The sequence below is a fragment of the Myodes glareolus genome, chromosome 20 (assembly GCF_982192425.1).
Source record: "Myodes glareolus chromosome 20, mMyoGla1.1, whole genome shotgun sequence".
NCBI classification, from domain to species: Eukaryota; Metazoa; Chordata; class Mammalia; order Rodentia; family Cricetidae; genus Myodes; species Myodes glareolus.
The window spans coordinates 29886583-29900492 of record NC_142045.1 but is presented as its reverse complement, the minus strand read 5'-3'; the positions used below and the strand labels follow the sequence as shown (position 1 = coordinate 29900492).

Genomic DNA, 13910 nt, shown 5'->3' with positions numbered 1-13910 from the left:
ATCTCCTGTGTTCGGATCTACCTGGGGTCCCGGTGTTCCTAAGGCCAGGTCCAGCTCAGACACACACACCACAGGGAGGAGGTGGCCAGTGGTGCAAACAGGTAGAGCTGAAAGAAATGGTCCATGGAGGAGTACCTCGCATTTTAAATCTTGAAAGGGGCAGACACGATAAAATTCAGAATCTCCCAGTGCCCCACAGAGAGGGGTCACGTGCTGGTCCCAGTCAGCTGGCTGGGAAACTCAGCGTCTACTCACAGAGAGGGGAAAACAATCATGCCTAAATGAGGTAAGAAGACTAAGTGTCCTTGGTACCAAGAATTTAACTCTGATGCAGGTCCTGCTTGTGAGACTATGTCCTATATATCAAAATGCCTTAGGACACGCTGGTTTCTCCATCAAAACTTGAAAGGGTGGCGACTCGGGAATGACTGCCCCTATCCGTGGCTTGTGAGCACCTAAAACACCTTCCCAAATGCCTGGTATGGCCTTTTGATTCTTTGACAGCTTTATATATCTATCTAATGTGTTTGGTTTATTTTGTGGCTATATTTTTGGATATGAAATTTTACTAGGGATTAAAAACCTATAGAATTTGTAGTGCATTTCATGAACTCTCATTTTCCCCTAAAACTTCCCTGAACCTAATCCTTCCTATTTAAATAGTATCTAAAAATCATATCATTCCCATATTTTCCCTATAGAACCTTCTGGAGTGAGCCCTGGAGCTGGTCCAGAGATAGGCAGGCTTCTCCTGAGAGATGGGGCATATAACCATGAAGACTCACGTGTGCCCCCAAACCCACTGGTTCATGGCACTAATTTTGAAAGTTCATTCGGTCTCCAGCAAGCGCCACACAGCCTTGAGATCAAATTCATTTCCTTTGTCCTTCCTGTCTTGGGGAGAAAGACTGCTCCTTTGTCTCACTATTACTTCCCCAGTCTAGACTCTCACCTGTGCAGGGCTGAAAAGCAGCCTCTGGCAACTGAGCAACCTCATCCGTGTAAGTGCAATAGTGACCCTTGACTGTCAACTTGACTAGACGGAGGTCGGGAAAGCACACTTCCGAGTGTGTCTGAACGTGAGCAGCAGCCAGTAAGAGGCTACAGCCCAGATGGAATAAGAGAGGGAAGTAAGGAAAGCCAGCTGGCAGGGTTCATTCGTTTTCATTCTCATCCCTCCCCCCATCCCCAAGCAACGTTGAGGATGGATTTCTCCCGAGGGAAATATAGAGGTACTGGATCCATTATCCAAAAGTGTCATTGGTGCTGAGGTTAGCTTTTTTCTATTGCCCCAAGTATCTTCCGTGATTGAAACTCACTCCTGGTGCTTACCAGAATCCAGAAGGAGGAGACAGGGTGGCAGCCCTTTACCCAAGGGTATGATACCTCTGGGTGGGTCGTATATATATCTTGCTGCCCCCAAGAGATGCTTGAACCCAAGAGACTCTTGGATGTCTGCCGCCCTACAGACTAGGGTTATAGAGGGAAGCTAGGACTTAGAGCAGCGACTCAGGTCCATCTCAGCTGGCCCCTCCCTCCTTCCTTCACCCGTCTATAGAGAGCCTCAGAGGATAAGAAAGGCTTGGCTGTCTCAAAGCACTTAGCCGTAAAGCATGTGACGCACATATAACAAGCTTGGAATAATGTTGAAACAGCCATGACACCCACATGTCCAGCTCACAACTAAGAGTCCAGGCGTGAGTGTCAGCTAGGCCAACCAGTAAATAGGCCTAACACATGGCTACATAGCAAGTTGTTTATTTGTTTAAAATGCTTTTCTATATCTATATAAATTAAGAACCTCTAACGTCTAAGAGAACCTAACATTTACACATTCAGGATGTCATCGACAACCGACATTGTCGACTCAACTTGCAGAAGCCGGTAACAGCTCGGAGCAAGGCTGCTGATGTGGTCGTCGTGTTCTGGAGGTGACCTCAGCGCTGCCGCTCACTGCAGGGGAAGAACTACAGGCGGCTCCATGAGAGACACGTGCAGGTACCTGAAATGAGAGCAGGGCACGGTCAGCCCAGAGCCACGGCTGCTGGCTAGGCAACGGAAAGCCTCCAGCTAACTCTAACTGCCAAATTCTGGCAGACTGTGACCCTAGACCTCTCTAAATCCCTTTTCTTGGTTTAGCAAGCCGTCTTGTTTTCCAGCCTAAGAGAGGCTAGAATTTATTCTGTTTTCAGTTCCGACTCCACAACAACCCAGAAACCCAGGAGGGGGAAGCGCCCACAACTCACTTTGAAGTCTTGTACTTCTCCCTGATGGCTTGCTGAGGTCGGTGGGGTATACTGAGGCAGGCTTTGTGCAGCTCACTCAGACAAGGCACTATTTCACTTAATGAATAGCCCGTAAATGCAGCAAGCGTTTCTGGCTAGTTGAAACAAAAGGAAAATTGTGTTTCACGTAACTTTATCAGATGTTAGAAATCTGAACATAACTGATTAGGAAGTGAAGGGAACTGAGGCCTCCGTGAGTGTGCACATGGATCTAAAAGGATCTTTAGAAACCTTAGACTAGGAACAAAACAGTCAAGTTTGCTCCAGTCTACAGCTGTGATCCTCAATGTGTGACGCTCACTTTTCTTGTTCCTTCCTGGGTGGGACTTGGACTGGTTCTTAAAGAATTTGTCTAGAATGTGAGAGATTCCTAATCAAAAGACAACCTATGGGTGAACAGAGAAGTGGTGTCCTGAAAGATGTCCTCTGACCTCCACCTCTCTTTCTCCTTTTGCTCTCTCTCCCCTCTATCGCCCTCTCCTCCCCTGTCTCTCTCCCACCTTTCTCCCTCTCCTTGTCTCTCTCCCTCCCTGCCTCTCTTATGCACACATGCGCGCGCGCGCGCGCACACACACACACACACACACACACACACACACACACAAATACATTTTAGTATTTAGTAGATACAAAGTAGATACTTTACTTCTTTTTTCACCCCAGAGAGACTTGAACAAAATATAGGAATCTGTTTCTGATCGTGACACCTTCTGAGGTAGGAACCACTAACTAATAACCATGATCTCTGAACTTATAACAGTCCTTGCTGAACTTGGAGGGTTTTTTTTGTTACAGAAGATCAATGCTAGTAATGTTTATTTTATTGAGACGGTCTCCCTATCTGGCCCACACTGGCCTTGAACTTATAATCCTCCTGCCTCCACCTCAAAGGTGTTTGTATTAGAGGTGTGCAGCACCCCAACTGTCTAGGATCAACTTTGACTGACATGGCGAATGGCTAAACCTCAAGGGCCCCCTGTGCATATTGGTGGGCCCTGAGATTTCCAGGCCTTCCTTGACATCTCCTTGACACCAAGCCTTCTCTGCTTCCCACAGAGCAAAGCCATGGAGTCAAAGCCATGACAACTGGTATGGAATACTCGGGAACAAGCTGTGGTCTGTTGTCTCGGCAATCAGTTACCATGAAACTAACTTGTCCTCGTAAGAGGTGTGCCCATTCTGAACCTTGAAAGACGCCGAACAGATTTTCTAAGAGCTGTGAATTTATTCCCCCAGGGAGGAAGAAAGAACATTACCCAGAAGTGCCTGTTCACAATATAGTTTGCCAGGCAGTAAGCCGCTGCAGCTACCAAGGAAGGAAGATATTTCAAGAATGGGTCAGCTTCGAGAAGGCTCAGTTCTGCAACATACTAAGCACAAGAGAGAAAGGCTCAGTGGAGTCAGGAATTTGAGCAAGGTCAAATCGGACTAAAATGTCAGTAAACCTGGAATTGCCAGCGTCATCAGTTGGTGCCCTGTTTACCTTCCATCAGAACCCAGTGCTGGGCCCAAAACTCAAGCCAGGCAATTCCTAGTTTAGTAGTTACTCTGACTGCCTTTCATCAGATTAATGTTTGAGTTGTGGTGATATCCCAACATTCTAGCTCACCCGCATAGCGTATATGATAGTGACTTTTCTTTTCTCATGCTAGTAGATCAGGCTTTATGGTGATCAGATAAGGGAGTGTTGACCTTGCACCTGGATTAGGAAGAGTTGTCAGTCATAGGGCAAAGACATGGCCATATTAAAGCTAGTAATTATCAGGCAAATTGACGCAGTTCTCGAGCTCCACTTGAGAACTTGCCACTGGAGACACGTCGGAAGAAGTACGCTGGCGAATTCACGTGGCCATCCTTATCACTCTTTGCACAGCATGCATATCACAGATAGCCTATGCCAAGTGACTGGCAAGCTCATTGGCCTAACCAGAACGTCAATCATTTCAGCTGAATGTCTCTAAGTCAAAACAGATGCAAACTTCATAAAGCTTCATTACTTAGTGAGTTAGAGTAAGATTCAAACAAAACAGCCGCATTTACTTGGCTCCCAAATTAAAAGACACTGCCTGCCTGTGGACCGTATCTCTCAAGAGGGCAGTTGCCAAACTTAAATATCTTCAGTACTTGGGAGAGCTAGGTGAATGTGACCTACCAAGGTTCTGTCAACAGTAACGTCCTGTGAACAAGTGTCATGTTCTTAAAGTGAATTGCCTTTCATCTCTACAAAGATGGAAAGCTGGGAGGCAGAAATGCAGGACGGCTGAGAAAGGAGGCCGTTTAGTCTCCGGAAGGCCCCCGCGGCGTACCTTAGCCAGGTTCTCAGTCCTGATGCACACTCCTTGCCGTCGTAAGTACTGGAGGAGAAACTGGTTGGTGGTTGGAACGGTCAAATCAAATGCTAGAACTTTCAGTAGCAGATGCTCCATCCGCAGAAGCTGTCGCTTTGTGTACGTGTCGTCCGTGATGTAGACAAACTCGTCCACATCGGGCGGGTAGATCTCTTCATATTTCCTGGGGAGAGTAAAGAATTACCAGGGAGAAAGTCTGGAGCACCCAGTAACGGCCTTGCAGGCTGCTTCACTTCATACTCCCATTTCCACAGAACTGCCACAGAGCTGTCTGGGGCTTTAAACCTACTGAGAACCTTATTGTTTTCAGCCCAAGGAAGAGAGTATTACAAGGACATGTTATACTAACTGCTGAGAGTCCCGGCAGGTTGGGGCCTGTGAAACCCAGGGTGAGTCTAAAGGACCGCAACTTCAGCTGGATCTCTGTTGATTGAATACATAGTGGGTCACTTTGTGATAAAGAATGCTAGGATTAAATCCAACAACAGAAGAAAAAAATCCCATAGCTTTGGGGTTGTTTGTTCGAAGATCATATTCAACTTCATTGATTAGCAAATCGTGCTGAATAGGCAAGAGAAAAATAACACTATAGCTTCATTACTGTCATTCTGTCCTTCTGCATCTGTTCTGCTTTCTTTAAAAAACAAGAACCTGGGTTTTTTGCTTTGTTTTGGCTTTTTCAGTTACAATTAACAACTAAGACATCTGAGGCCAGAAGAGTAGAGGCTACCATTCAGCAACAGATCACTTAAGCCCATTAGCCACAACCCAGCTCTCTTTCCCCACTCAGTGAGGTGTTGTTAGGAGTCACTGACCGGGACATTCACCCACTGAATGAAATGAATGTGCTACATTACTAGCGCTGTTTGTCAGATCAGTACCAAAGCACTTATGGAACCAAGAACCTCCCCAAAAGAATTTTTGCTTGTACTGAAATTCAGCCAAGAGACTACAGTGCAGAACAGCCAAGTCAATCTTAATCAATCCTTAATCCTAGTCAATGACTGTTTCAATTATGAGAGTGAATCCCTTTTCACACATTTCAAATATTCAAACCGAGGAGTAAGTGTGTGGGCAAGATCCACTGCCTCAGTTAAGTCGCAAAGATTCTAGTCTCTTATCAAGAGAGTACAGATCATTTGAGTTGCAGGCACCGCATTCCTTCAATACATGGAGGGGGAGAAACGGAGCGTTTTAACGGGTGGCATCCACAGGCTGAGAGAGCGCTTACGAAGCCAGGAGAATAGCCGCCGTCCCGACAAGCTGCAACTTCCCTCTCAGAACAGACATGCAGGAAAGAAACCTGTCCAGGAAGTTGACAGCCAAGTACAGGGTCTCTGTGCGAAGTTTATATTCTTCCCCAACCTCCACCAGCCAGTCCACCAGGATGGCGCGCATGCCCTCCGTGATGTCCGGCTGCTTCCTCATGTAGTGGGCCTTGGGTCTGTGTCTTACCTGGTGGAGGAAAGAGTGTGGTTCTTCAAATGGCTGCACTAGCAAAGACACCACTCCCCTAGCTTTCCTATTTTGTGGAGAGATCGAGACTAGGAGAACTGTGACTCCCCGCCAAATAAATCTTTATCGCACAATAAGGAAGAAATGTGAGGTTCTGGTTTTGTCATGTAACCAGCTGGTATAGAGCAAGAGGGAAAAGATTGTATGTGTGATTCCTGAGTACTTAACACAGATACTTTAAACCATATAGAGAGAATGTATGCATTTGATACTCAGTATTATGACATCAGGTTGGGTGTCCCTTGGGCTTGGGCTCAGACTCATTCTTCCTCTCTTTCTTTCTTTTCTTTTCTAGATTTCTTATGTTTTAAAGATCTCACATAGGTGCCGTTTGCTAGAGGCCATGACCAAGAGCTTGTAATATGAAGACAGAGCTTAGTGTCTGAAGATCAAACCCGAGGTTGGGAAACTCACTTCAGCTTCTCGCAGGTAGCGATGAATCTCTTCGGCATATTTTGTTACATTAATCACGTCTGAACCAAAATCCGCCGCTTCCTCCGACTGGGCATGGGCATTGGAGTCGACCAGCATTGGGGAAACTGCAGAGGTGTGACGTGGTCGTGTAAGCGATTTCATTAGAGGCTTATCACAGCCACTGACCCGCACAGGAAGCTGCGCATACTGCCATTCCCTCCTGCTCTCCTGGAATGTGGCAGAGGGCTGTGGGCGGAGGGCACCAGCCATCCTGGGGGAGTACGATTACCTGTGTTGAAATCCAGCAGGAAGTGGAGGTCCGATTTAAGCATGCTTGTGTCTACTTCGTACACATCCTCAAACACTATCCCTTCTCTCCCTGGGCAGCCGTCACGGTCCCCCTGTTCAGGTTCATCCATGTAGATGTCAAATCCATGCTTGGCTGGCTCGTTGACCCCAGGGTCAGGGAGCACTTTCTTTCCAGCCACAGGGAAGACATTTTCCGAACCAGAAAAACATCTGACTGTTGTGATCTCCTTCAAAACAAACAAACAAACAAAAACCCAGTTACCTCGCTTGTTGGTCACCATCCACTGTGAGCTACTCAAACCAGTAGCTTGGGAAAGGGAGAGTAAATTCTAAGTAGAAATATCAAAGCTGGCCATCTAATTCCAAACACTGGATTACTGAAAGTATGACTTCCCTTTTTGTTTTGTTTACATTTGTCCTGTGGGAAAAGTTCTGTCTACAATTTGTCATTTTCCTTATGTGTGTAGTAAAGAGAAGTCATGACTATGAGAAGGAAGAAGAGCTGCAATACGCTTAGAAAACCAGCTGCCGTATTCAGGAGGAAAACTGTTAAATCTCCCTTTACATTGAGAGCATTGCGGGATGGTACAAGAACTCAGCATCACCCTTGGTCCTTAGTTACTGATCCTGAGATCCTGAGCTCCTCTAGTCCACTGCTTAAATACCCAACTTTCCCTTGAAAGTGCCCATAAAGCTTCCATTTCCTGCCTTGTTATTCAGGAAAACAACATGACTTTGGAACCCTGTGCTGTAAAATATTCTTACATGGTATAAAGATACTTTTGTATAACAACAACATTACTCTCGGGGAGTTTTCTCAAATTGTTTCTTTTCTTTATTCTTACAGCAGGAACAACAGGAACAAGGGTGGCCTTGTCATAGTGAACACTCACAACCAGTGGCCCAAGGAAAGTCATGTGTGGAAGCCAGGGCAGGCCTAGGAGTTAGGCTATGATGTCTCCAGATGCCGACACCATCAGCAGTGAACATTTTGCTTATATTTAATTTGGGCATCTATTTTTTGGATACCACTTCCCAGTTCATATGTCACTTCACGAATTTACCTTCCACTGATCAAGATAAACTTATGTTCAGTAAGAAAAACATTTTGTAATAAAATTCCAGAAAAAAAAACCCCAAGAGACAAGTTACAACCAGTCCTGACTCATGGCACATTACTGCTGGGTTTGAGTTCTGTTCTTTCTCTTTCTCTCTCTCTCTCTCTCTCTCTCTCTCTCTCTCTCTCTCTCTCTCTCTCCTTCAATAGGCATTTTCTGGGCATCTTCTAAATGTCAGGCACTGTGTGTATATTTGTGTATGTATGTGTGTGTGTGTGTCTGTGTGTGTCTGTGTGTGTCTGTGTGTGTCTGTGTGCCACCAGCAAAACACTGAGGAGAGGCAAGGTGTAGCATAAACATCTGCAAAGAGCACTGTTCCCCAAGCTGAGCAAGAAGAAATGATTTCAAAGAAGAAGGAATGGCCACTTGTGTGCCAATCAACACACCAAGGAAGAAACAAAACGAGGAAGAGAAGACCCAGAAACAGAGAGCATCCAGTCAGCAAACCCACTAGGTTTGCCTGGCCAGGCCCATCACTCTTCTAGACACCAGGAATCCCACAGAGAAGGTGCCATTCCACATTGTCACCTTGGTGGAATGCCTATCCCACTGAGATAGTTTCCATGAAATCTTGCTGTAACTGGGACAGGAGCTGCACCGAGCTGGTCATGTGACTGGATGAATTTGGAGATGGGAAGCAATGACCATGAATGAGTTTGATCCAGAAGAGAAGAAAAATTGGAGAAAGAGAAGAGTTGTCGGATAGGTACCTTGAAAGCCAAGAGGCCATGAGATACGGCACATAGGACAGAAATGGCGCAGGGAAGCGTTAAGAATTCTAGCTGCTGGCCCAAAGTAAGCAAACATGTAATTGTAGTTCCAGGGAGGATGATGTTGGAGCATCCTGAATTTGAGGTCATTTAGAGCTAAATAACAGGTCAAAGCCAGCTTGGGCTAGACCTCCCCCCCAACACACACACTCCCTGGAGTGGAGAGGAGAACAAAGGTTCTGGTTGCAGCATTCCTTTGGGAAAAACAGGATACAGTCTTCTTATTCTTTATTTGGAAGGAGCATGAGCCATGGACGATTAAGGGATGAGACAACAAGATGGCTCGGGGGCAAAGACACTTGCTACCAAGACTAGAGTTCAAGCCCCGGAAGGAGAGAAGGAGCTTCTAAGCTTGTCCTCTGATCTCCACATGAAAGTGGGGGCATGCCAGTTTACAGGCACACATCATACATGCACACATGTACATACATAGTAATACGGTAATTAAACTATTTTAAAACCAAATGCAGGGGCTGGAGAGATGGCTCAGAGGTTAAGAGCATTGCCTGCTCTTCCAAAGGTCCTGAGTTCAATTCCCAGCAACCACATGGTGGCTCACAACCATCTGTAATGGGGTCTGGTGCCCTCTTCTGGCCTGCAGGCATACACACAGACAGAATATTGTATACATAATAAATAAATAAATAAATAAGTAAATAAATACCAAATGCAAATCAAAACAAACAAACAAACAAGAATGGGGAAACAGGCAGGAGGTGGGTCTCTAAAGAAGGTGAAGGGGGGTGGAGCGTAGATGAGGCACCAAGCGGTGACTCCAGGCACCACAAGAGCTGAGTTTGAATTTCAACAAGGACTTACTTTCAGTGTAAACACCACTCCCAGTTCATAACTTCAGGTCTCAGACTATTAAGCTTAAAGAAGTGAACGTCGCTGAACAAGTTCTGTTAAAGCTCCTTTCACTCAGCCTGACCCAGAGCATTAAAAGGATCATGTGGGGATCCCCGCCACCAATGGATCCAGTCCTACCCAAGAGCAGAGGACTCAAAGGGGCAGTCGATGAGGGAGCTCTGAATGAGTCTCTCCTGTTGCATGTGAGAGGGGTAAGAACATCTCTAACATCCCCTTCAGAACCCACACATGTGCTGGACTGAACTCCTGCAACCACTGGGCTCTGCAGACTTGTAATACAGAAATGAGGTACCATCGTGAGGGTTTATCTAAGGACAGACTTTAGGGAGACTTTATTTTGTGTCTCTAAAAGTCACTGTTGCAGGTTCAAATCTCTCCAAACGTCTGACTTTGTTTCTGTCTTCAATGGCAGACAGGAAGCATCTTGGTGCCCATTGTCTGTAGTGGTAGAGATATCTGCTCTGGATGCAACTTTTCTTTTATAACAGAAACTAGGGCATCCTGGTACACACACTGTCTCCGTTGGACACTGTCCACGGCACCAGCTCTCCTTGATTGATTTTTCCTTGATTGGCTCATAGTGCACACCTTTCCTGCCCAGAGATTCCCCAGTGCTACAGAGCAATCAGATCTCCTTTCTGACTAGCCCTTAAGTCACTTAACACATGCTTAACCCAAACAATCCCTAAGACCTATTTCCCTGATATTGGGGGAAGATACACACACACACACACACACACACACACACACACACACGTACGCGCGCACACACACATTCATACATGCATACTGCCGCTGGCAGGACTTCTCCATGGCGTCTTTCTTACTGTTCCTGGGTCATTACCTGGCCACAGGTCCTCCTGTACTGCTCATTTTCAGTCAGCACCCCTAGCACTGTCCTCTGTGGAGGATCCTGGCCGAGCGGAGCTCGAGTGAGCATCTGACAAGCCTCTGGACCTTGGCCCACTGGAGGCAGAGCGACTCCACTCTTGGTGCTGTGGCGACGCATCGCCTAGCAAGCCACAACCTGCTGCTGCTATCCAGGAAAGAGACGGAGACACAGTTAGTCAACCCTCTCAACCTGGGGACCCAGGAAGGCTGAGAACTCTGGGAGGACGCCAATCCCCAGAGTCACCACCAGTTTCTCAACTTCCCAACACACATTAAGGTTCCCGAGTCAGCAACAGCGACAGGCATCAGCGACTGAGCAACTACCTCAGAACCAAACACTGGCCGAATAGACTTTATTCTGATCCCAAGGTTGAAGGTTGCAATGAGAGAGAGAGAGGGAGGGAGGGAGGGAGAGAGAGAGAGAGAGAGAGAGAGAGAGAGAGAGAGAGAGAGAGAGAGAGAGAGAGATTGCCCCAATTCCACATCGGGATTCTCAACCCACATTGACTCTTTTTTTTGCGGGGAGAGGGCAGCTAAACCTAGGATCCCTGATTTTTCTCCCCACCTTCCCTGATCTCGGACTAAATCCAGATTCTCTGGGGATAAGTGGGTCTCCTTCCCAAGTGGCAAACAGGTGTTTCTCCCCAGAGGAAGGCCCCCAAACCTGCTTGGGACCCCCAGCCGGCCCTGACTCTTGGGTTCTTCTCTTTCTGAGGCGATTAGCAAGAACACCCAGGCCGGGGCGGGACGGGCGGGGCCTGGCGTGGAGGGAGGGGGACCCGGAGTGGAGAGATTCCAGGGGCGCCGGCACCAGCGGCTAGGGCTGCTGCGCTCGCCACTTTGGACCCAGCGGCGTCTGTTGAATTAGCCAATCAGCGACCAGCCCGGGTCCTTCCGAGTCGCTTCCATGCCAACCGCGGCGGGCGTGCGCCCGGGTCCTCATCGCCCTGGCGACAGCTCACCTGCAGCGCCGCCGGCTGATGCCCGGCCCCTGGGGACGCTACAGGGCCACGGCCAACCGTGCAACCCGGGGCTCCTGAGCCGCAAAGCTGGGCGTGTGGGGCGCACCGCACGGCACGTCGCCACTCGCGCCCCTCTGGCCGGCGTCCCCTGGGAGGGCGGACGGCGGCCTGCCCGCGGTGGCCACCCTGAAAGGGACTGTTCCCCAGGAGCCGGTTCTCCCAACAGCCACGAACCCCTCCCGCCAACGTCTCCTGCGCGGCCTGCTCCCGAGAACCCTGGCTCGGGAGAGCGACGCGGGGCCCTCGGGCTGCGGCCGTGGCGCCCTCCAGGTCGGCCCGAGGGCGCGGCTCGCTCTCCTTCCTCACCTCCTTCTCCAGGGCGCCTGTCCCAGGGGCTCCCGACCCCGGGCGGCGGCGGACTGGTCCATATCTCTACCGACCAGGATGGCGAGGTTCCCTAAGTTGGCAAGAAAAGCTGGGAGAGATTGGGGGCTGTAGGGTAACTCGCGGTGCCCCAGCTACCCGGGGAGATCTTCCCCGTGGGCACCCACTGGCACCGGGAAAAGGAAGGAACGCGGAGAGGTGCTGGGGCTTGGGTGTTGAGGGGGCACAAGGAGAGATTCCGAGCTGGGGTCATTGGGCCGGTGACCTGGCCACGTGTGAAGGGACAGTCCTAGGACTGTAGGTAGGATTGGGGGTTGGGGGCGTTCAACCAGAAAGAGTGGTCAGAAAAATCAAAGCAGTTTTTGAATCTTGGAAATCCTGGCACCTGCAGAGGTTATAGGCAGTCAGCAAACTGAATTACATAATTGGTTAACTTCGTTTGAAAAATAATGAATGTGTATACACACACCTACGCGTACTCAGGATATATACGTATATCAGGAGATGTGTATTTATGTATACATATACATCCTGTTCCTGCTTTTGCTTAAAAACAAAAATCCACCCCTAGACTCTCAAAGCAGTCCCGAAGGTTGTTCAAACTTTAAGCAAAGGTCGTCAGCCTGCAGTCAAAGGTCGTCAGTAATTGTTGTGTTCACTAGAGAAAGTAGGTTAGCGGATGTGAACTGTGTTAGCCAAAGCAGAGGGTCCCAGGAAACATGTGGACTCAAAGTCATCAAAGTAGCTTGTGAAAAGACCTTCGCGAAGGATTCCGGCAATCCACACTGGATGCAGAAGGGCAAGATTTCTTTGTTCAGTATGACAGTAATTCCTATATGTTGCATCATTTAGTTCCTGTGCCTTTGAATATGAAGACACATACTGGGTCCAGGAACGTCTTGATTGCTGTAACAGATGTTCCGAGGCCATCCGGGACCAAAGGAGTCAATGTGCAAGGTGCTCGGCCTGGCGAAGGCAAAGGCCAATGTGACTGGTGTCCTGGTGGCTACTGTGTTTCCTTCAGTGGCTGAAGGTCTCAGCTAGCTCCCTCTAGAGCCTGGTAGCAGTTTCTGACAAAAGCCGGAGTGGCTTGGGAGGGAATAAGATTTGTTCTGGAAGCTTGAACTTTCTGTGTCCCCTTTGACCTGGTGGCAAACATTGAGAGAGGTTGCTTCCGGGAGCCCGGAGCCTTCTTTTCAATCCGCCTTCTTCCTAGGACTGGAGCTTAAGAATCTAGTGAGTCATTAGGCTATCTTGTCATAGATGAGAGAAGTTGTTGCGGGGGAAGGGGGAGCACCAATCTATTGGGGGCGCTGAGTATGACCTAAAATACATTGAAATCGTCAAAGAATGAGTGAAAAGGAAAATAATTGAAATAATTAAATGGGGCCTCAGATGAGATATGCCTTTTGTGTTAAAAAAAAAAATCACTCTTTTGAGTAGCTGGCACCTGATCAAGCCTTAATTCAAACAAAATGTTAGCATTATGTTTAGGCTCCTTTCTTTCCACACACTTTGCCATGCTTGACAAAGGATATTATTTTGTATTTTCTGATTTCTTTCCGTGCTGCTTCAGTTTTCCGCAAACTGAGAATCCTCTGACTGGATTCTAAATTAATCAGGTGAACTGATTGTGTGTATGTTAAACAAAACAAACGAACAAAAAAATCAAATACTTTGTAACTTCATGGCACATAAGGTTTGATTGTGTGAAATCCTTCCCCAGTTAGGGCACCAATGGCAGACAGGGGTGCCTCCGTGAAATGGTGAGTTCATTCTGCTTTTTTTTTTTTGATCCCCCACCAGCCATATCATTGAATGGTCAATCCAGCATGGAAGATGACACCCCCACCCACAGCTATGTAGTTGGGAGTCCCTCAGTGATGGTCACTTCTTCATAGCTCCACAGATGGAGTTCGGTCCTATGGAGAGAACTATGTCCAATTAGACAGTGATTGGTTGCATCCATAACAGTGAGGGAGGGCATTTCCAGGAAGTACTAACTGAGACCCCCCCCACACACACACCGCCACAGAGGTCCAAA

At 47.9% G+C, this 13910-nt stretch overlaps 1 protein-coding gene across 2 annotated transcripts; it reads right to left on the bottom strand.

Annotated features, from left to right (window-relative positions):
- Positions 1–1742: 1742 nt before the first annotated feature.
- Positions 1743–10719, bottom strand: Ccna1 (cyclin A1). Of its 2 annotated transcripts, none has more exons than XM_087899505.1 (8): positions 10474–10719; positions 6852–7098; positions 6563–6687; positions 5937–6088; positions 4592–4796; positions 3542–3655; positions 2247–2380; positions 1743–2002 (listed from the first exon to the last, which is right to left on the bottom strand). In XM_087899505.1, the coding sequence occupies exons 1-8, from the start codon at positions 10636–10638 to the stop codon at positions 1951–1953; spliced, it is 1194 nt and encodes a 397-aa protein (XP_087755631.1). In that variant the 5' UTR covers positions 10639–10719; the 3' UTR covers positions 1743–1950. The 2 variants fall into 2 exon arrangements, with proteins under 2 accessions (XP_087755631.1, XP_087755630.1); XM_087899504.1 differs by having other exon boundaries at positions 5865–6088; positions 10474–10686.
- Positions 10720–13910: the final 3191 nt, after the last annotated feature.